We start from the raw sequence: 23410 nt of genomic DNA on the forward strand, positions 1-23410 counted from the left end.
AGCCACTTGGGCCTAATTTAGGGCTCTTGGGTTAAGTCTTGCGAATAAAGAATTAGATTGGTTGAAATTAGATTGGTATGAATAGTGCACACATTTATGTTTCTGAGGCTAACTAAGTAGGTGAAACTCTTAACCAGAATATGCAGTTAAATAGACAACTGTATCAGTAATGAATCCAGTCCAATGATATCATAATTGCTCCTTTGTTTGATTATTGACGTTTAAGTAGTCTAATGATATCCCTTTAAAATATCATTTTTATCAGATTTTTGTATTTTTTCATGCTTTTCACTCACAGTTGCTATGTCAAAGGTGGACCAAACCAAAATCAAACTGTATATCTGCTTTGTTTGCTTAGATTCATTTTTCTCTGTTGTCCAATGATATGCATTTAAAATACAAATGTTAGATGGTTGTATTTTTTAATGAAAGTTCTAAGAAAATTCCACTTACATGGCTGAAAACAAATACTGAATGGCTGTCAGGCATCACTGCTTAAAAACAGATGCTATTCTGTAATAGAAATCACTGCATGGACTAAAGAACACTTCATCACTGTATCTACAAATGTGTGTTAGAGACAATGTGTATATATATATATACACATATACACACATATATATATATAAGATGACGCTGGTCTCTCTGGGACTGAGCTCATCTATCATGAACTGGGATTCAGAGTAAATCTGTCTTCTGGGTCTAATTAATCAAAAGTTGTGGTTTGGAAATCATGGACACCATGTTTTCAGGATGAAAAAAGGAGGGAGGCGAACCAGCTTGTTATCAGTGTGCAGCTTGAAAGCTTGCATCTGTGATGCTATGAGGGTGCATGAGAGCATCAGCTCCCAAACTCTTCCAAAGGCGATGCAACACAGATGCAGACATCCCTCTATTGCCGAGCACACATAGTTCTAAAAAGACACAATTACTCAGTTCCAACATTTGATAAACTGTCTTTGCACTTTTATGGGCTTTGTGTGAATTGCATATGATTACAATCTGTTTCTAAAAAAAAAAAAAAGAATCCCCACATCTTCAGAAACAAGGTTGTAACGTTCTCTGACAGTTTAAATATGCCATCAAATTGCGAATGCCTTTTTGACCAATTTCTTCTGCAAATTTAACAAAATAAATATACATCACAACAAGCCAACAGTCTCTTTAAATATTAAACATAATCAAACGCACAAAGGAGCCAATCTGACACTATTAAGTGACCTCAAAATATTCCAGATCTATAAGACCTATAAAATCTTACAGCACGGCAGAAACGTGATAAATCTGCAGGTTTGTACACACAGAGTCACTTTCCATGAAACAAAAAAAGTATCAAATATTCTACTGACCACACACAGCCCACCAGGGGCCACAGTTCCCTCCAAACTGGAGACCAAATAGCCATGTTATACTTGGCATGGCTCTTCTCTCTCTCATGCTACAAATATTAGCATAAGATTTGGAGTAGTTTGCTCAGCCCTACTTAGACCCTCTCACGGGGAAACTAACAGTTACAGCTAACTGGGGAAAAGGTAGTGCAGCTACTGCGCACAATTAGCACTGTGAGGCTGGCAGAGGCTGCTACTGTTGTGTATTCTACATACTTAACAACGCGGCATGACACCAGCCAAATTCTTACCTGTGCTGAACATACAGGCAACAGATGTGGCTTTACAAAGTGAATGCCACTATTTTCTCATTGGGAACCTAAGAGGGGTTTTGTAATGACAATTGCATTCCTACATTTTCATTATTTTTGGTATCACCACAGTTTTCAGCTGGATACCTTTAATGTTAGAGCTGTTGTGGTATCCTAAAACTACACAAGTACATTTGTTGACATAAAGGAGCAATTTCTCTCTGTCCACATCACCTCTGTTTAAGGTAAAAAAAAACACAATCTAGTCCAACTCAAAACATCCAAAAAAGAATAAAGGAAATCCCATCAAAGAGGGATTTAGGTTCAAGTACATTCCAGGAGATAATACTGAGTCGTAAGTGTCTTTCTTGCTTTGTTTACATGGCTTCAAAAGTTCTGAGCATCTAAGAATGGAATTAGTGCACCATCCATGTGCCCATGACTTGGTTGTAAAAATGATGTTAATGCTGACTACCAGGATCTCCTCATTTGCAAAGTGGTGAAATCCAATTCGGAACATCCAGTCTCCAGATACTATTCTCCAAATATCAAAGTGACCATTCTCCATAAGGTTTTTTGTTTCCTCACTGCCGCTCTCGCGTTTTAAAGGTCTTTGGTTTTTGTTTGGCCCTAGTTGCCCCTTCTCTTGCAGGCAGGGGTACAGTCCACCGTTTCTTTTCACGCCAAACCATCATTTCCTCTCCAAACTGGGGTAAAGTTTGAACACTTTGTAAATCCACTCCGAGTAGAAGGCAACGTTTACAAAAAGCGCAGGCTGCGATGAGGCACATTTGGTCCTTTGAATGCTCACACCGATGATAACTTTGCGCTCATGCTCCTGGCAAACCAAAGGGCCACCATAGTCTCTCTGAAAGAAAAGCGAGGTACACATGAATTAGACATTAACAGCAATTATAAAGCAATGCGTCCCATTAAAACTAAACCAAAACCCGAATGTTTTTCACACTGTTGCATGAAAAGCTCAGTTCATTCACATTACAAAAACACATTCAGCTTTTTCAGTATCATTGGTCTCGTTCTATTTACTGTTGTTTGTTATTTGGGTGAAAGGATCCTTTGAGGACCGTGCATTGAATTTTTTTTTCATAACATATGCACAAATTAATGATACATACATCACATACACCTTGTCCTATCTTGCCGCCGGCACATATTCTGCTTTCCCCAGCATCTCCTTTGATTTGCGAGCATATGTCATTGTTGACCATGGGCATGGTTACAGTGTTCAGTGCTTCATCGTGTCCTGCATCTGAACAGAGAAGAACACAGAAACCAACTGTGAGAAGTGAATGCTACAGAGATCTCTTAGTTTAAACAGTTTTTGAGCATGAAAAGTGCATTGGCATGTGAAAGAGGGCAGTACTTTTAGTTTCCCCCCATCCATACATGGTGCAGTTGGTGCCTTCGGCGATGTGACACTCTTTTACCGGAAGATGAATGGTGGAGGCACCCTCTGACACAGGGGCAGGGCTGGAACAAACAGCAATAAATCATAATCAAAAATGATCTGTGCATACAAAGAAATAGCTTCTGATTGTGTATTGGTGTAAGATAACTACAGCATTTTGTAAGTAACGAAAATAGATATTTCATACATTCAAAGGCCCAAAATTGGACCATGTGATGCTCATATTAGGTCATCTGGTGCAAAATATTCAATAGTTTTCCATATAGCTGATTTATAAAACTAGGAGCTTAAATGAATGGAAACTTTTTGAATAGTTGAGCACTTACTCTTGTAGTTTCAACATAACCAGATTGGATCCTTCTGGGCCGCAGATCAAGCGAGAGATGCTCAGTCTCGGGTGGCTTGAAGACTCACTGAGGTGACGCAGACCGACCTGCACGCTGTAGTCTTTGAGATCTGGAATGCTGATGACCACAAGGATCAGTGTGAGATAGAAACTTACTGTATCTTACAGCATGAATGAGACGGCACTTCCAAACACTGATTTAAGTAACCAATGATTAAAGTTAGTGACTCATTAGGGAACAATAGAGAAGAGTCTTTCTTAGATCTGGAGCAGCCTTACTAAGATCTTACAGATGCCATGCAGTTAGTCACTTGTCACATTTATCAAAATGACCCCTGTGAAGTTCCCAAGAAAAACATGTTGGTTTAACAAAAGATGCGTCTACATTCACTTGACAGGCAAGTCTGAAGCAATCTTATGAGAAGCCACAAGAAAGAAATGTGAATCAGACACATTTCCATGAACTGGTCTGAAGCACATATACTAAAGTGTGTAGTGTCGCCAGAGGTCAGACGCGATTTGGAACTTTGTTTCACTACTTCCTAATGGGTGTCAAGTCTCATTCAAAACAAGTGAAAATCTCCTCATGTGAGCATTTATATATATTCTTTTGTGGTTTTTTTTTACTTTTTTCATTAGAAATCTTCTAAATGAGAATAAAAAACTACAATGGAAGCCTGCCTACTAAAGTTGTTCTACTATGCTACAGGTCATTCTGGAGTTTAGACCTCTTCAGTTTTTTTTCCCCTTGTATGTGTATCTTGAAAGTCGATGAGCTGGATGCCAGTAATGCAATTAGTCACTGCACCTAGTTATAATGTTGCATACCCTAAACCTAAACATTTCCAATAATCATTTCAGGATAACAGTACTTATAAATGAAGTTACTCCTGCAGATGAAAGAAGTGATACTATGTACTCAATGTCCAGAATCATCATTGGCACTGTTGGAGAGGACTTTGGAAATATTACACAAATCCTGAGTCTATTTTTAGACCAACTCCGCCTGGGAGCAGGTGAATTTAGATAATCCAGAACTAGATTTGAACAATACTGGTTGAAAATTTGAAATAAGCCTGCTTTAAAAGTTGCTGAGAGAAAGTAAATGGGAATCATAACAGAATCTATAAGAAGTACTGTATGGTGGCTCCTTACCAGGACGTGAAGCACTGCTGGTCCGTCAAAACCCAGTCCTCTCTGATCAGAGAGCCACCACACAAATGAGCCTTCCTAAGAGAATTCAAGAGGACAATCTGAGTCATCCACAAGCTTAGTGTAAAGGAAAATGAGGAGCATTCTGTAAAATATAAATAAATGACTTACTCTCTTTGGATGCTTACAACCCAGCTGCCATCTGTACCTTGTACTTGATGTCCTCCAACTATTCTGGTGTTTATATGCACAAAGCATGATATCTTAGGCCTGGTTAGAGCTAAATAAGGAGATATATTTGAAAATGTATGTTAGACAAATATATTTTGCAATTCAATGGGAAAACGGTTACCATAACTTCAAAAGTCAACCATGAAATGTGATTTTTTTTTTAGTCAGATAAATGACAACAGAAGGAACTGATGTAAAGAGTTCAAAGGAGAAGCGAGGAGATCAGAGAAAGGAGAACCAGGTTGGTGAAAGCCAGATGAGTAAAAAAGGATACTCACCGTTTGATGGAGGAGCCATTGTCGCCGATTCGCCTGATATAAGTAAAGCAAAGCATAACAGTAAGAACAGACGTAACAGGAGCAGGGAACTTACATACATTGACTCACAAAGCTTGAAACCTCAGAGAAAACGACAACCTTTGAGACTTTATAAAAACTCAATAAAGACTTTCTGCATCTGAATCATTGTTAGAGGCTATGACAGCAGCGACAGCAGATAAATTTACTCAAAATGAAAAGACTTTGTGAAGAAACATGTTTTACATTAGGGAAATCATTGTGTAGTCATTCATAAGAGGCTCTTGAGTTAAGCCAGATTGAAACCAGCCAAAGAATATGTTGAGTCCAGGAGCCTGAGTGTATGTATTCTCAAATAAAAGGGTGGCAGCAGAGTCCCACATCTGTTTCCTGTTTGATCATTGTGTATCATCTGCCAATTGAACAAAACCACGGCTAACAGACTACGTAAGAGACAAGACAAGATGTAGAAAAGAACTGTTATGATGTTTGTGTTGATGTCAACAAAGGCTAAATTATGTTATTTATTATACTATGCCCACACCATAGAACTGTCTTCTCCTAAATGTCATTACATGCCCTACCAGAGGTCCTCTTTTAGATTGAGCGGCTCATGAAATACTTGTCAAACTGTGTTTGCAAGAACGAAAACACATCAACTTTGACACAAGACTTCTCCATCTTCAGGGATTGATGAGGTTTTGAGTACTGAACAACTTCTGATTTGCTTATAAAAGACCATGTAACATTTCTGTTTTAGCTTAGCTTAACTCAAAGATACAGAAGATGAGAGTAAAGCTAGCGTCGCTCTGTCTCTAGCGGCCAAACATGCCTACCAACCCTTCTAAAACTGACTAATTTTAAAGTTTTAGCTGGCTTGTTAAGCCTGGAGATGTCATAGTTTTTACAGCTGCTTTGAGTTGAGCTTGCTGCACATTTACTGAACACCTGGAAACAATACAACAGGTGTATGTTTTTTATAGCCCATCTACTTTTGTGAACTCAAATGGATCAACTCTACTTCTCGAGAAGGACTTTACAGGATGAAGGAATATATTAATTACTCACAGTGCTTCAGCTTGCAATAGTCCCAGGCCAGTCGGTTATTTTGACTGGTGTAACACCAGGGGCCATGTTTGTCCCGGTCGGGGTTCCGGCAGTAGTTCTTCTCCAGCCCTACATGGGATAATGTAGAGTGAGAATCCCCACTGTAAAACACACAAATACAGATTCTCATATTCCATTTGTTATTTTGTGTGCAGTATATCAGAAATAACACAGGGTCACACCTCATTAAGATTCCTACACACTCTCACACTCTAAAAACAACCATGCAAGTATATACTGCACAGACACTCTCACGCACATACAGCACATACAGCACATACAGCACATACACACAGTAAGTAATCATGTTATGCCTGGAGAGTCTGACTCTGGCTGTCCTATAGAGCAATGAATCCTCTGCATTAGCTTCAAATAGCACGTAAAGGGGAACACTAAGTTTTCTGAAGAGTGCTCAAGGGAGTACGAAAGTATGCAGCCTAGGCATTTAGCATGGCTCAGACCAACAGGAGCCACATCTACTGTCGAATTATTTGGTTGTGCTTGCTATTCGTAGGAATTCACATCAAACCTGTGCCTTTTTGCAACTTGGCTGTACAAGAATTAAATGGAATCTTCTCAGATGTCCAAAATATCACTGAAAAGTAATTACAAGGTAGGAGTGTGGACACACAGGCACAGAAATAATGCTAAGTGATGGGCAACAATTTGTCAGGGGGTGAAGATAATTCCACTTCCCAAGAGAATGTTAAACAAGCTGTAGCTCTCAGCAGTTTTCCCTGGGACGACCCTTAACCTTGAACAGGGTAGACTTGCTGGCTACAGTCTATGCGAGGGAGCTGATTGGCTTTGATCTACTTTCCTCAGAAAGCACTTCCTGAGGTCAGGGGTCAGCTCTGGAACATGTCCATTTGTCTGTGCCATTCTGGCTTTTAAAATTCTTGTAAATTAAGTAAATCCAACAGCCTGACTTAAGCATGAAGCATAACGGCCCTGGTGTGGGCAACCACTTTGCCAGAATGGGTCACTTGGAGAGCACCCCAGGGTTTCCTCTCATCAGTTAGATGAATAATAATTGGACCTAGTATTGACCCCTGAAGAACCTCTTATTTCCTTTCACTATTTATTTTCACTTCTTAGCTTCATTCATATAAAAGTGGGAGCAAAATTGTCAACACTTATCCTCTGAGCTGAAACGAATGTCATTCTCTCAAGGAAACAGCTTCAGTGTTTCAGTGCAGCTTATTTTGTTACCTGTTTATATGATGTGACCAGTCTGCACAAGGTATCCCCGATCGAGTGATGGATAAAGTGCCCCGGTATATCTCTCCGCTGCCTTCGTAACACTCTGAGGAGGAAGAAAATAGAGTTATTTTAGAAGACCTTGCTAAATATTCCCAAGAGTGCAAAAAGAAAAACTGAGCCGAGCAGTTTTTCAAACATCTGAACATCATCGGTGAGTAGACGTGCTTGGAAACACATAATCATGCACTTGCAGAGACAACCAAAAGATTTGTGTGAATGTTTCTCTTTGTGGTTTGGATCAGTTCAGTGTTGACGACATCCTGTGTAAATGGCGATTCTCAAATACAATAGAACATTGAAACCTGAAATATGTTCTTAAACAGTATCAGTAGAGGGCCTGTGGTAACTGACATGTGTGGTCTTCTGAAATGTAAAGCAGAGAAACATGGGAAATGACAGCGAGCCCTGTTGCCAAAGTCTGGTGTTTTTATTCTTCCATGAAATGGAATTCATTGGGCAGCACGCTGCCAAGTGGCTCAGTCCTCTGAGAGTAATATAGAAAATGTCTGTGTAATTCCACTTTGCAAAAACATGACATGTATTTCATCTGCACAACATCTGCAGTCCAGTATTTGAAACCTGTTTTTTACGAAACAACACAGAAATTTATGAACAATTGACAAGAAGTTTGTCATTAAATGGACGCTTGGCACTAAAAAAAATGCTCTGGTTTACTTAAAAGAATAGTTTGACAAATATATTTTACTGAGAGTTTGAAGGGAAGACTGTAACAACTCGTAAGACTACAGATGAGAATACAGTGGAAACTGCAAGATGTGAAGTTAACTGAATCTGCACCTCTACATGAACAACTCATTCCTCATCATCAGAAAGAAAGACTTATTGTCATGCTAAGGTATGCAACAGACTAGTTCTGACTGTGATCTGAAACCTCCTGGAGGATACTGTAGTAGCTGCTTTTCAATCTCCTGCTGTTTTCCACTGCAGTTCTGGTAACAGACTAAAAAAACAAAATAGAAATAAATACACGGTGCCGTACAAGCAGTTGACTGGCTGTATCTATAACTGTGCTTTAAAGTCTGTCTGCCTTCAGGATTTTCTATATTTCTCCATAGAAATTAAATAAAACATCTTAAATTTTTTACAGAAGTCCCCAAAGTGGATAAACTGAAGCCAATCAAACAAATGTGACAACACATTATATTTGTTCTCTCCATTTCTTGATGGGAACGAGCCAGTACTGCATCTCTATAATGTGTACCTCTAGGATTACCATTTAATTTGAAGGTGAAATTAGTCACTTGTTTTCAATGAATGAAATGGCAATCAGGGGTGAGTGGCCACCCTGATTTATTTGAAGAGCAGAGATATATCCAAGCCTGATGTTCACTACACATATTTGTTCAATGTGGCACAAACAAAGGAGATCTCTGAGAACTTCAGGAAAATGTTGTTGCTCATTATCAGTCAGGAAAACATCTATGCAACTAAAGGCCTCTTTCACATCGGCTAATGGTAATGCTGACAGACGTGCAAAGTACTTCCTTTACAATGTTCACAAGTGCCCCATCAGGAGAACTAAACGGTGAGAACTCAATGGAATAACAATAGTGTGCAAAGCAGGACTACAAGGACACAGCTGCTGCCTTCCAAAAATAACATTGCTGTTCGTCTGCAGTTTGCTAAAGACCACATAGAAAAGTCAGAGGGGTGCTGGAAAAATGTTTTCTGGACTGATGACACCCGATAATAACTCAGCCGAATTATATTCAGAGAAACAAAAATGCTGCCTTCTAACATAATAACTATCCTATCTGTAAATCATGGTGGTGGTAGGATCATGGTTTGGCCCTGCTATACTAAATCTGGGCCAGGATGGCTTACCATCACCGATACGGGAAGAAAATTCTGGCCATTGAATCTCAAGAAAATCTGGGTCACGCAGCAAGACATCAACTTTGAAGGAACGAGTCGTGATAACCAAATAATGGTTATCTTGTTGATCATTTTCTTAAATTGTTAATCAAATACAATATTTTTCAGTTCGATTGGATATGTGGTCCTTGTTAGAGCTCCCAAACTTTCAAGCACCACCGTACATATTGATTATCAAAAACTGTTATTTTCTTTTTCAGAAAGAGAAAAACTTTAAAACTTTTAGTGCAACTTACCTATTTTTTGTGTGGCCTCTACATCACATCTGGGAATGTGGGTGCACTTCACTATCCTCTGATTGGGGTCTGTGGTAAAGCACCATGGGTAATCTGCACCATCGGGGTTACGGCAGTAATTCTCCCTGAGGTCTCTATAACACACACACAAGCTACAAATTTAAATGATTATGCTGACAATGGGATTGTTTGCAGCAAAGCCGGTTGATTTCATCACTCGTCTTTGGGCCATCTCAAAATGCGCAAACAGGACAAATCACATGCTTTATCACTGAATAGAATCCAAGCTTTAAGTAAATGAGCATTACTCACTTGCATTTAAAGTTCTGAGGAAGAAAGGAGTGGTTATGGGGTAACTGAGAGTCCCAGTGCTGACATGTCACACCCTCTGGAGTGACATTCATCATGCCTCGATAATCTGTGCCCTCCCCCTGGACGCAGGACGTTGTTATGTTGACATCAGTCTCCTCTCCGGGGTCTGAGTCTACAAAAGAAAAACTGTCGTGAGGGGGTAAGCATGAGAAAGAAGGAAAAGTCGCTTGCAGAAACTGGATGCAGGAATGAGGGAGGGATATTAATCCCCAGAAGAATGTGTCATGTTTAACCAAGAGACAGATGATCAAAAACAGTAGCACTCCCCTCTTGCTGCTTTCATGATAGGAAACTGTCTGTGTATTCATAATACTGGTGCCTCACATCCTAGCACAAAGGGATTTCCTAAACAATATGAAATAATTCCAGTTGCTTCCAACAGCATTGTTATCGCCACAAAAATAAAAAAATCTTCATTACAATTATACCTTTAAACTAAACATTAAAGTTCTCTTTGTGGTTACATTTCTGTGTTGTATGTCTATGAAATCTAACCCAGTCTGGCTTGGGCAACTTCTTCATCTACCAGCAAACTATTCCAAACATCTTCAGATGGAATTCTGCTTTTCAGCGGCGGTGCAGTACACAAGGAGCAACTTTTCCCCTCCGGATCTCTGTCTCTGTTTCTTTAGCCTTTGACAAATGAGATGGGAGAAGATGGAGGAGGAAAGGGAATGTTTTGAGGCAGAAATGAGAGGGCGGTTGGAAAAGAGGGATTCTTTGGCTTGATGTAATGCATGCCAGTGTCTGTGTGCACCGTGTAGTACAGGTCAGTGGTTTTTATCTTTCTGAGGGCAGGCAGTGAGGGATGCACACATCTGGACAAATGCAGAACCTCCGCCCTCGCTGTAAATCATAACCTGTAGTGTAAAGTGCATGTGTGTTCGTGTCTGACAGAGACAAGGAGGGATGCTCTGTGTGTTTGTAGATGTGCATGTCAGAGCATTTTAGTTCTCTTGACAAGGAAAAGTAAAAATTCTCCGACTGCATGTCCTCTTTTTGATCTCTTTTGTTTTTTTTCTTTTCATTCAGTGTATCAAATCACCTCTAAAAGCAAATAATATCTAAACTACAAATCAAACAGCCTGCCATTTGTGATATGAGTCAAGTGGAGTTATATTATTTAACTTCACCTTTGAACTCACTGACAGGTGTGCAACAACTGTAGGTTCCCTCCCTAATATCACGATTTATTTTCTCATGAAAAAGCATTTTTAAAAAGATCCAGCCCCATTTGGTGCTTTGATGATGGTGGAGGAGAGTACTGCCTAACATGCTGGTCCAAAATCTCCCATTTTTGTTCACTTGGGTTGAGTTCTGGTGTCTGTAAGGGCCACAACATGTGATTCAGATCATTTTCATGTTCATCAAACCATTCACTGACCTCCTGAGCCCAATAAGAAAGCATCTGCAAACGTTTTCTTCTTTGCACATTGATTTGTCTTTATATGTCATGGTTTTAAAACAATCTCTATGGAACTTAAACAGCTACTAGACCTTCCACTGCCTGTGTGAAGCATCTCAATACAGAGGCCTCTATTGTAATCCTCTGCTTTATAGCCCAGAGTGTACTCAAAACACTTGACAATCCCCTTTATAAACAACCTATTTACTCTTCCTTGTCAAAGTAGAAGGATTTAAAGCCAAAGACCACATGATACAAGCAGCAGGATAAACAAAGACTTATGAAACTCTGCAGGGGAGAAGGGATGCTTTTTTCTCAGACAACCACAACTACACCAAAACCACTGAAGTCCTGCCTATAACAAATCCCCTAGCTTACTGTTGAAACTTGCTGTTGGTACAAAACCGCCATCTGCCCATCTAAAAGACCAAGGCATCCTTACGACTAAGACCTCTTCTAAATCCTATAATAGATTCCCAACTGTGTGACACATGCAGTACTGTATCAAGCTTGTAAGGTTGATGGATTTGAAAAAAAAAAAAAAAGCTCCAACAGAATCATAAATCAAAGTAAAACAATAATTTAGTCTTTTGTTAATTTACTTGATGATTCTGTCGACAAAGCACACAGCTCCAGATTTGGATAATATACAGTGCAATAGCCCTTACCACACACAGTGATGTTACAGTACTCCCACGGAGTTTTTGGATCCATGGTGTAACACCAGGGCCGAAGACGATTATCCGGGTTACGACAGTAGTTGTCCTTTAAGTCTTTATCCCGATACCTGCGGGGACAGAGAGGATATGGGGGGGGGGGGGGGGGGGGGAGTAAGTCATAACAACAGACATAAATGGTGAGGTCTAGCTCTGTTGAGCGTTAACGTCATTTATTCAAGCATGTGCACTGGTGTCCGTGAGAAAGATTACAGCCTAGTTTATAGCTTACTTTTTGGGCTGGAAGTGGTGTTTGTGAGGCCTTGCTGAGTCCCATCTCTGACACTCCTTGCCACTTTCTGTATGGTCCATTTGGCCCCGGTAATCCTCTCCATTACATGTCATACACATTTCTGTCAGCAAAGAAAAAATCAACTTGCATATATATCTATTAAATACACTAGCCAGTAATGATGTTTTGTCTTACCCTCTGAACAATGTGGTATGCCACACTCTTCGGCTCGTACATTGGGGTCGGTGGTGTAGCACCACGGACCACCAGGATCATTGTTGGGATTCCGACAGAAGTTCTCCCTCAGATCTTGTCTTGGGTATCTATCTGGGTAAAACCTAGAGGGGCACAGACTGACATTATCAAAATAATCTAAGCTGTATAAATAAATTTGCAGGAGTATTTGCACACTTGGCTGTTCCAGTAATGTTTTCAGTACCATGCTGGGCTGCAAGTGGTCTCTGTAACAATCCAAATAAATTCAAAGGGAATCTTAATTAAGATGTAAGCCTCACTGTGTGAAATCCTAGTGCCTACAGGCTGACCACATCACATTTTACATCCTGGAATGACCCATATGCAAACTAAATCATCAGTATGCCTCGCTTATCCAGGTTTGCTCCTTTAACATGATAGCATTACTGATTCTAAGCATATCCAGACTCCCTCAAGTAGGACACAGCCAACTGTCACAGCACAGTGACCACCAGCAGCACAGAACTATGCTATGAGCCACTTGAAGCAGCTCAAGCAGCTCCTTTGCTGGCAGCCTATGAACATATTTAAGCCTAATTCTTCTCTGTGGACTGCTACACCCCGTTAGTGTGAATAAAACCGTTATAGAAACAGAACCTCAGTGGCCAGTTCAAGCAAATGTGGTGGAACAAAAGAGTAAGGCTAAATGGACAGTGTGTGAAATTTGTCCTCTGTCATGATAGTATGTTGAAAACCTGGCATGTCAACACCTTCTGATCCATGTCGACCACAAGACAGTGACAGATGATAGAAATGGAAGCGTAGCATACTGTAGAGGAAGGGTAAGGAGAAACAAGTGAATGACTTTGGCAAGAGTCACTTGGCATAATGAATAGGAAAAACCTAATAGTTTAACTTATGTTATAAGAAAAAATATACATGAAAAATAAAAAAGTAAAAACAACCATCCTCCCTTCAACAACTTGTCCGAATGCTTTACCTCAGGGTCATGGGGGAGTTTGCTTTACTCTCCCCTCTGTGCCCCGGGGGGCTTACGCAAGGTTTATACAGTAATGCACAACATCACTCAGCCCAGCGGTGGAGGAAATCTCAGCCATTCAACTAAGTCAAAAAAGTGGGAGAGTGCTAAGGAGAAAAAAACCTTCCAACCATGTGCTCGTACCTACATGTCAAAATAGAACAGGGTTAGATCCAACAGCAACTTTTCACTTATGCATGCAACTAAAACAAAACACTTGTTCCAAAGCAGCACTCTGCCGAGGGCCAAAGCTCACATCTGTTATGTGTAACACACAAGTTCAATAGACTGCAGGTCTTTATCATAACACAGAATCCTTAATTTATAAATGGAATTACAAGGTTCCTCACTTTGCAAAAAGGTTGCATGTGGTGAGACTCTGAAAAAGGCCGCAGCATGGAGCAAGTTAGCCATAATGATGTTGTGCTAACAGATGTTGGCCAGTTATTCATCTCCTTGCCAAAGTCTGTTCCCATTGGAGTGCAGGCAGACACTGTGCACACATGCTTTCTTCTCTTAGTTGACTTAACATATTGGCAAGATTCTGGATATCACTAAGGATGAAATCTAGGCCTGAAGTAACTGCTGCAAAATGTCTGGCAGTGTCTGCACCTGGTGGAACAAACAACGCTTGAATACGGCAGCGTCCAAAGAAGTTAAATGCTCAGAGGTTAAAACAGGCAGACCACAACCGTGTGAATCATTTTCCAGTCAAAAGCTCATATCAAGATATTTTTTCCCATTTTGTTTATTTCTACAGCACCTTCTGTCACCTTATGTCTGAAATGCTTTGTTTTGGATCCTGTTTCTTTGAGGCCACACTCATAAAGATCCAATCTGCTCTGACTGGTCTGCTGGGTCAGTACAAAGAGACTGGAATGTGGCTGCCCATTCTTCGTTTTAGGAGTGCCAAACTAACCACTAGGCAGGTATTGCTAAAAAAAGGACCAAGATAGATAAAAAAGGGAAAGAATGGACTACAAATGAGGCATTTCAGGCACCTCTGCGGGAAAAGAAAAATTAACTTTAGTGTGGACTGAGAGTTTCATAACTTTGCAGATCCCTTGCCTGCATAAAAAGCTACGTTACACACTTGTGTTTTTGGAAAAAAAACTGGAAGAACAGTGTGACTCTGTCTGGTGTGTTGAAAGGAGCCAGTAAAGATTTGATCAAGTTCTAGCAGTTTAATAGCCCTGTCATTTTTGTCTCCTCAATATGATGCTATACCCATGAAATTGATTGCTTTGTATTGCTATGCTATGATTAGCAAGTCTGACTCAGTCCATGTGTATCAATATGTCTACTTGCACTTTTATAACTCACTAATTAACCCAGATGAGACATATACACCTGTCTCCCCTTGTTTCCAGTCATCCAGCTAATGCAAGCCACCTGTCCGGTATAACAAACATTTTGCCAAGTGAGGCAAAATGACTTTAGCAACAATCTGTCACACTTAAAACACACTTTTTCACACACTCATGTTACAACAGGTTTTAGCAGCTTGAAAATAGGGCAAACATTTTTTTGGAGTTTAAACATCACTATAAATCAAGGTTTAAAAACCCTGTGGGGTAAATCCATGCTTCTGGGATACTCCATATCCCTAATGGGAATACATGAATGATTGCAGTGTTATTGCTCATCATTAATATGAGGGAAAATCAATGTCGTCCTCCATGCTTTGCTAGGCATAACTTCTTTAAGTGCCCTGCTTTAGACCCCATACTTGGACAACAGGTGGAAGTCCTACTCCTGGAAGGGAACCTCCTGAGAAACCCCTCATGCCCCTATGATGATCGGTCAAGCATGAAAATAATAGTTACCTGAAGCTCAAATGGTGCATGGTTCATTATGGTGGTAATTCTCACACAGCGGGACAGTTCGATGTTAGGTAACCCCACAGTGGTACTAAATCTCCCTTCACATAAGCTCCCTCTGATACTTTGAAAGCTGAAAGTTGCTGACAAGTCAGGATGACAGAAGTCTCCCTTCTATCTGAGAAGAGCACTGGGATCATGTGTCAAATAAACGATGACAAAGCATTCCTGATGTTAACCACTGCTTCTGGAAAGTGATGACAGGATTGGTGATAGAGTGGGAGAGGAGAGTGCAGGACCAACAAGGAAATCTGTTTTAATTGTAAGGGATCACTGAACCTGTATTTTGTCTCAGTGTGCCCGTGGCTCTGTGAACTCAGCTGGACATCAGACAAAACATGACTTCAGTCTATAAATCTTTGCGCCTTCTTTCGTTCATTCTGCCTCCCTTCTATTTTTCACTCTGCACCTCTTCAAACTCTTGTAACTCCCTCTCCCAACTCCCCTCACTGCCCAGTTAAAATATCTTGTAACTAATGAGCACCACTAATGAGATGCTGGCAAAGACCCACCTCTGCAAAGTCACTGATCTCGCCTCACTGTAGCATAAAGAAAACATCACGGGGATACACCTGATGGCCTCCAGTACAGAAGAAAAAATAAAAAAGCCTCATTGGGGAGGACATCCTTGCATGTGTTGAAAGAAATCTGACTTAACTCTGGATAAACGTTCAACTGTCTCTGAGCCTCCACCTTCCCTTAACCCCCGAGGTGGAAGGGGATGAACTGAGCATCAATAAATCAACTGCTGAGGCCTGTTCAGCATCAAACACAGAGAAAAAGAGAATAAGCATCCAGGAAGATGGTGGTAGCTTGCAGAAGACATGAATTTTGAGGCTGTCGGTTCAAATCTAAAGGAATTTGGCATGGTGAAGACAAACAATTAACACAGCCTTCTCCATGAAAACAGCTGCTGGCATACTGTAGTGCAAGGCAGTGCTCTCCTGAACGTCACAAGCAACCGTTCATAAAAGTTAATCTTATAAGTATCCCCTTTACCCATTGTCAAGAAGACCCGTAAAAAATGTCAGGCTATGAGGGCCTTATGGGCTAAATGCGCGAGCCAAAACAAGCTAATACTACAAGTGAAAATCCTGTGAAAAGCCTCAGCTAAATCTCCGATGACAACCATCAACTCTCCCTGTGTGTCTTATCTGAAAACGATAATCATACCACCTACGTCTGATGACCGAACACCGCCGGGATCACTCAGTTGGAAGGAGTAAGTGTGTAAATATGATTTATTATTGAAACGAAGCAATGAATTTGCAGCAATTTGCACCTTATGTAAAAAGAGGACTTACGTGTGCTCGTTGATGTTATTATCAGACCAAGCTTGGCAAGTGATGTTTGACTTTGTCCAAGTCCTCCTCCCTCTGTAGTCGTCCTTGGTGCCGGTGATACACTCCCTTATATAATCTAAGCGTGAGAAAGGGCATATAAAAAAGATCTGAAAACCCATGTTTGATACAAGTTTCCCATGTACGCTCTTTATGCCAGTTTACACAGATTTGAGATGATTAACAGGTGATTTGTGTTCTTTGCCTCAACCACCCGGAATACATTTTCCCATGTATGGTCAGCGAGCATTCAGTTATTTCCCAACTTGTAAGTTATTCTCAAAACAGACAAGTCCCTGTAGTTCATTAAATGTCACAGAGGGGAGCTTTCGTAAATTTTGCAGTAAATTCTAAAGTGCTAGATTCCACAGCCTGCACTCGAGGAGAGCTTTTGCGCTCCGGTTGTAAACAATGATTTTTTTTTTGTTTACACCCCACTTAAGGTTGCTGCATGTTTATTCATGCAGAGTGAGAAAACAGCAGGGCGTGAGGAGATTTTGGTCGCTTTTTATTGTGTCAACAGAAAAAGCAGAGACCTTATAAACGCAGAAGTCAACATACATGTGTCACAATCCCTAACAACTTCCCAGTGTAAATCCATCTCTGTGCCTCACTGTTCTCATGAGAAAAACACTGACATTCATAAAGGCTTTGAAAACATTTACCTTTTTTTTCGTACAAAGTAAAGTTGATGTTGGCCAGCTTCTGCACACCGTGGGTGAAACGGTCAAAAGGAAGCAAGTGGCATTTCCTGTTGTGCCTTTGAAAGTTGAAAGCTCTGTAGAAACACATGGGAAGCAACTGAAAGATGACCAAATGATAAACAACAAAAATATGTAAATACCATGAGAGACACAGAAGGAGAGGAGAACTGAGGAGAACATGACCATGGAGAAACCAAGTGACTTCAGAGAAACAGAGTGGAGAAATAGCGACCTACCTGCAGCTGAAGTTTTTCTTCACCTTCTTGCACTTTCGAGCGCAGTGTTCCTGTGAGCGGCTGTTTCGTACCAGCGGGGTCTGAGGACAGTCTGTGCAAACCAGCATGTGGTTCTCAGTCTTTTCATACTTCTGCAATAACTGATGGGACTTTTTACAGCAACCTGTAAGACAAGAGGACACAACAGGTGATCTACATATGCAACCTAAAATTCCCCAAAAGTAATGACGCTGTGTGAGATAAAAAAACAGAATCCAACAATTTTGAAATCAAACAAAATTGCCTTCACAACAGAACATACAAAACCATACCAAACGCTGAAAGTGAGACTTTTAAATACTTCGTAAAGGATATTAGCTTGAATTTGATGGCAGCAACATGACTCAATAAAGTTGGGACAGGTGCAACAAAAAAGTCAAAGAAAGTGGTACTAAAAAGAAACAGCTGGAGAAACGTGTTACAGCTAAGTAGGTTAATTGGCAACAGGTTAGTAACATTATTGGGTAGAAAAAAGAGCACTTTAAAGAGGTAGAGTCTCTAAATGTGAAAATGCAAAGATGTTCTGCAATCAGCAAAAAAAACGTCATCTACAACTTGTGGAACAATTTCAGAGTAATGTTCAGTGTGACATTGAGATGACTTTGAACATTCCATCATCTACAGTACAAAATATCATCAAAAGATTCAGAGATCATTAAAAACAGCCATGATTCAGTCATAGAAATCCCTGCATGGGCTGAGGAACACTTCGATAAGTCATTACATACATACAGTTCACTGTGCCGTCCACACATGCAGGGTTAAGATCTATCGTGCAAAAAAACGCTAATATCTGCTTGGCCAAAGCTTAATATGGACAGAGACAAAGCTGAAAACCGTTCTGTGCTTAAATTCTTTTGGAAACGTAAATGCCACGTCCTCTAGACCAAAGAAGAGTGGGACCATCCAACTTGTTTTCAGCACACAGTTGAAAAGTTAGCATCTCTGATAGCATTGGGGTGTCCAGACTTCTCACCACTTGAAACATTTGGCGCATCGTGAAATGCAAACTGCAACAAAGAACACCCAGTACTGTTTAGCAGCTAAAATCCTATATCAGACAAGAATGTGACAACATTCATCTCACATAGCTCCAGCAACTGGCCGCGTCAGTTCCCAAACGTTTAGAGAAGAGGGGATGCTTCACACCGTTAAACATGGCCCTGGCCCAGATGTGCTGCTGCCATCAAATTCAAAATGAGCAAATATTATTCATGAAGTAGTAAAATGTCTCACTTTCGACATTTGATATGTTTTTTATGTGCGACTGTGGAGAAAATTAGGTTTGCAAATCATTGCATTCTATTTTTATGCAAATTTCACACAATCTCTTCGGAATTGGTATTGTATGCTCAACATTAATGACATTAATGACTATATACTATATAGACCTGAGACTTGTAAATACTAATCATCAAAGCTGAAAGTATAACTCCCAAACTGATCTAATTATCATATATAAGAGGTAACCAAGGAACATGCAACATATATAAAGGATCGTGCCAGCTATAATTAGGGTAAATAAACCCTAATTGTGCTGTAATATCAAATGATGTGAACATATCTACAGTAATACAGTTCCATTGAGTTGTCTGGTGAAGAGGATATTTAATAATCATAAATAGTGGCTTTATTCCATCCTTCCCAATTGGTAAAAACACAGACAGGATGCTGCAACAAGGACTTGAGTTAACCAATGGTTGGCACAATTTTCTGTTTGCAGAGCTACCAGCAAATTGGGTTACTGCAATTCCAACACAACGAAAAAGGAGCAACTTCTTCCAACAGTCTGCAAGCAGCATGATTCAGTCATAATGATCTGGGTCAAACTAAAGTTCCAAGCAACTTATGTTACCCACTTCAGAACAGAAAGTTTCTTATTGCAGCATTCTGTGTCAGTCTCAGTTGGCTTCACAGCGAAGCGTCATATGAGTTCAGAAAATCCTTTGTTTACTTCAAGTCTAGAATTTTGGACATTTTGTATCATTGTTGCTGATTTTGCTCTCTTTTTTCCTCTATTAATCCACTCAGAAAAGTAAACTCCAGTCATCAGCAATTTGAATTTAATCTCCTCAGTGCTAACAGTAACCTTTCTATTGCTTTACTGCACATGGTGTCATCTCTGTCAAAAATGTCTGCATAATTCCCACCTTCTGGACTGGGGTGAAGCAGTTTGTTGTGCTGTCGCATGCAAAAATGAAGTGTAAAATCAGCTCTCGCATTGTCACATCACAGTGGATTAATTTTCCGAACACTCAGAAGTCTCCCTCAGAAGATTTTTAAACTATACCTTGTAATTTACTAGCTCTCGCTGAACATGGCGTAGTTTTCTGTGAAAACCCATATCCCTCCAAACTCGGCTGGTCTTCAGAAATAAAAAAAAAAGAAAAAAAAAAGCTGTGGTTCGGCCAATGTAGCAGGTAGCATAGTTTATGTGTTAGGAAAATGAGAAAGAAATGGGTTCCGGATGAAAACCCTGCTCCAAATGCCCCCCAGCAGTCCTGCTTAAGACAGAGTTGCCTGAAAAATGCTGAGCTGTGACGACAGCCAAAGGAACAGAGTGATGCCTGTCAACAAGCTGATATGCCGCAGTGCCTCAGCTGGAGCTTTGCTCCTCATGAAAACATATCTCATATTTTACTATGCTCAGAAAGAGTCTAAAATCAGCTCTTTTCCAGCAACTTTTCCACTTCATGATATTTGTGATGCTATAGTTTCAAGTTACTCTAGATAAAATAAATAGTTATGATGATTCCTATAGAAAATCATTTTATGATCTTACATTCATGATTCTTTAAGGGTCATTAAAGTCTTCCTGCTGTTTAACAATGCTGACTTGTAGTTTCTTTCCTTTCATTTTGCGCAACAAGGATTACTATTTTCACTTAGCAGTCCTGCACCCCGGGAAGACTTTCACATCAATCAGAATTTCTACAAAACAATAAAGTTTTATGTATCAGATTTAATGCATAGTCTCTCAGCTATTGGCAAGCAACACATACTAGAAAGCATACAGTATGTGTGGAAAAACGAACTGTCAAACTGTCAGCAGTGCAAAAGGACACAATATAATTCATTCTTGCTTTATTTATAGACCTTTGTTGAAAGCCATCGCTTTGGAAAAATGTACATCAAAAGAGAGCTCTATCATTGCAAAGATGTGGCATAACGAGGGATCCAAGTGGGTTCAAAAACAGGACAAAGTCATATTTTAAGTCCAAATTCTCTGTAATACGAATCATTCATTTTTACACGCTAGATGTTATGAGCCCTTTATTCAGCAGGATGGAGCTCTGCTATAACTATAGCTCTTTTAAAAAAAAAAAAACTAAAGCACATATTCTGATGCATTATATGTTTAGTTACAATAGTTTAAGTCTATAATAAGGGGCAAGTGCAATATAAATCACCCAGGAAGGTCTTGCGCTACTGAGTTAGAGTCACATGCCCCTGTGCGGAGATCCAACACAAGACGCTGTGTGTGTACTTAACATACTGTAAACTGTGGAGCGTTTAGAGGATTCTCGTGGTTGAAAATGGTTTTCAGGGAGGACTTGTTATTAATGTTTGGACTCCACTGGACCACATCTGGCACTCATCACAGTGTTGTTCCAGCCCCGATGTCTGGCCAGGCTGCTCAATTAGATTTCACTTAGTCTCTTCCTCTTCTTGCACTCAGACCTCTGCTATCTCCAAATATCTCCTAAGCATTTGCCGAAGCTGAGGATGATGATTAAAAAGTGCTCAGCGAGTGAGAGAGATGAGACTTGATGAGAAGTGGCAGCCATATTAAAGGGAACAGGTTTGAGTTTAGTTTGAAAAATGTAGATAGGGTTAGGTGAAAGACTGCCACTTAGAATCCCTAGAAGAAGAAGTTAAAGACAGCTGGGCAAGGTTTTAATCCTGGCTTCCCGGTTAACAATGTGTCAATAATCATGAAATATCATGAAAGTTTTTGATAGTGTAGAAGAAAAGCTGTATTGCCTGAACAACGGGAAAGTAGCGGGTTAAAGATGTGTCTCTGTCTGAGAATTAAGCAGACATTACATCTGCTTCAGAGAGTGCAAAATGTACAGATGTTACAGCCAGATGTTACACCTCTAAGACACACTCCCTACACCCTACTCCCTACCTCTAAATCCCCATTTCTCTCACTGTCACACACACACCTTTTCTATCTCTTTACCGGGAAACACGCACGAATACCTCGATCCTGAGCGCGCATTTTACTGTCCCCACCTCCAGCGCGGCCAGAGGTCAGGGTCGGTACCCAAGGTGGTAACTAGAGATATAGTGATTTACTCAGTGATATATCAGTGGGGCGGATGTGTGTCGGGACAACCTGTGAAGCCATCAGATAATCTACACTTCATGACGCTTCTGCAAGAAGCTCGTTTGGAGGCGCTTAAGTGGTCGTGCGTGCGCCCCCCCGGTTGCGTTGCCAAATCACAGGCATCCTTTCTGCAGCTCGCCTTATTTCAGCAGATGCAAGAGTATTTATTACTGCACTGATCATGGCCATTATAAAAGGTCAAAGGTAACATCAGCAGTAATATTAGGAGACGCACTTCAAACCGAACTCTTTGGTGCGCGTCTTGCGGAATTATGCGTTTTGTTTAACACTTCTAATTCTGAGAACATCTATTTACTATAATTGTATTAATCATTAAGTTAAATCTAAGAAGACTGAATAGATTAAAAAAGGAGAAGCCAGATAATTAATTGCTTATTTCAAAATGAAGTAGACTACTATTGCGCAAAGCTGTGATCTTCAACAAAATGACAGATCATTTTCATCTCGCATCTCAACAGTGCAGAAGGACTGTGAACAAGTTCATTCAAAGTCAAAGGGAGTCATATCTGGTGTTTTACAAACGTACAGATTACATGCAAAAGAATATATTAAAGGTGCTTTAATATAGTTTCATGCCAAACTTTGACTGTCAAAATCCAAGCGAAAAAGCTGTTAAATAAAAGTCAGTACATTTCTCCACTTTTCTAAATTTATCAGCTTTAATCATGCCGAAATTTAACATCCACTGGAAGCCCAGCTTTTGAAGTCTTACCTGTATCCACAATGATCACCACAACACACACCAAAGTCTGGTAAATCCATACGTTTGTCCTCATGGTTGGCTGTGGACTCGGGAGCAGGTTAGAATCCGGATCAAATGAGCCACGGACACGGTGGTTGGTTAAAGTCCAGAGAGGCTGATGCTCAGGAGAAGACTCGCCTTCCTCACGCAGATACCACTTTTTCAAGAAACCACACACGTCCTCGGCTCAACCCCTTTTTGCTAAAGTTTGTGCCCCACTAACTGCGTCTCTCCTCACTGATGTTTAGCCCCGTGGACTAAATGAAACGAGTTCCGGTTGTTATTTTCAGCATAAAACCAGAAGCGACTTTTCGGGACAATTTTCACAAAACGATTAATTCCGAAATGACCCCCTCGTCCCTCTTTTTCATTTCATTAAATTAAAGCAACCCATTTAGAGGTCACCGTGTGTAAGAAAACTTCTCTGGGTGAGGTTCTTCCTTTTAGCTTTTATTCAATATTTGCTTGTTTTAATTTATGACTTCTGAACTTTTGCATTGGCCCATCTGTAAAGACCTGTAAATTAACTTCAGCTTGGGTTGTGTTGACTCTGCTAAAGCA

The 23410-nt window shown here is 40.3% G+C and overlaps 1 protein-coding gene across 2 annotated transcripts; it reads right to left on the minus strand.

Moving 5' to 3' along the window:
* Positions 1-1726: 1726 nt before the first annotated feature.
* On the minus strand, positions 1727-23030 carry hgfa (hepatocyte growth factor a). 2 transcript variants are annotated; one of them, XM_072377806.1, is made up of 18 exons: positions 22820-23030; positions 17715-17877; positions 17440-17552; positions 16739-16853; positions 12516-12658; positions 12321-12441; positions 12041-12159; positions 9908-10079; positions 9596-9747; positions 7413-7506; positions 6162-6301; positions 5076-5108; positions 4738-4846; positions 4570-4644; positions 3395-3532; positions 3024-3130; positions 2776-2909; positions 1727-2507 (listed from the first exon to the last, which is right to left on the minus strand). In XM_072377806.1, the coding sequence occupies exons 1-18, from the start codon at positions 22881-22883 to the stop codon at positions 2331-2333; spliced, it is 2169 nt and encodes a 722-aa protein (XP_072233907.1). In that variant the 5' UTR covers positions 22884-23030; the 3' UTR covers positions 1727-2330. The 2 variants fall into 2 exon arrangements, with proteins under 2 accessions (XP_072233907.1, XP_072233908.1); XM_072377807.1 differs by having other exon boundaries at positions 1729-2507; positions 9596-9729.
* Between the last annotated feature and the right edge of the window lie 380 nt (positions 23031-23410).

Source organism: Leuresthes tenuis, unplaced genomic scaffold, assembly GCF_036924035.1.
Source record: "Leuresthes tenuis unplaced genomic scaffold, fLeuTen1.0.hap1 SCAF_23, whole genome shotgun sequence".
In the NCBI taxonomy this organism is placed as follows: Eukaryota; Metazoa; Chordata; class Actinopteri; order Atheriniformes; family Atherinopsidae; genus Leuresthes; species Leuresthes tenuis.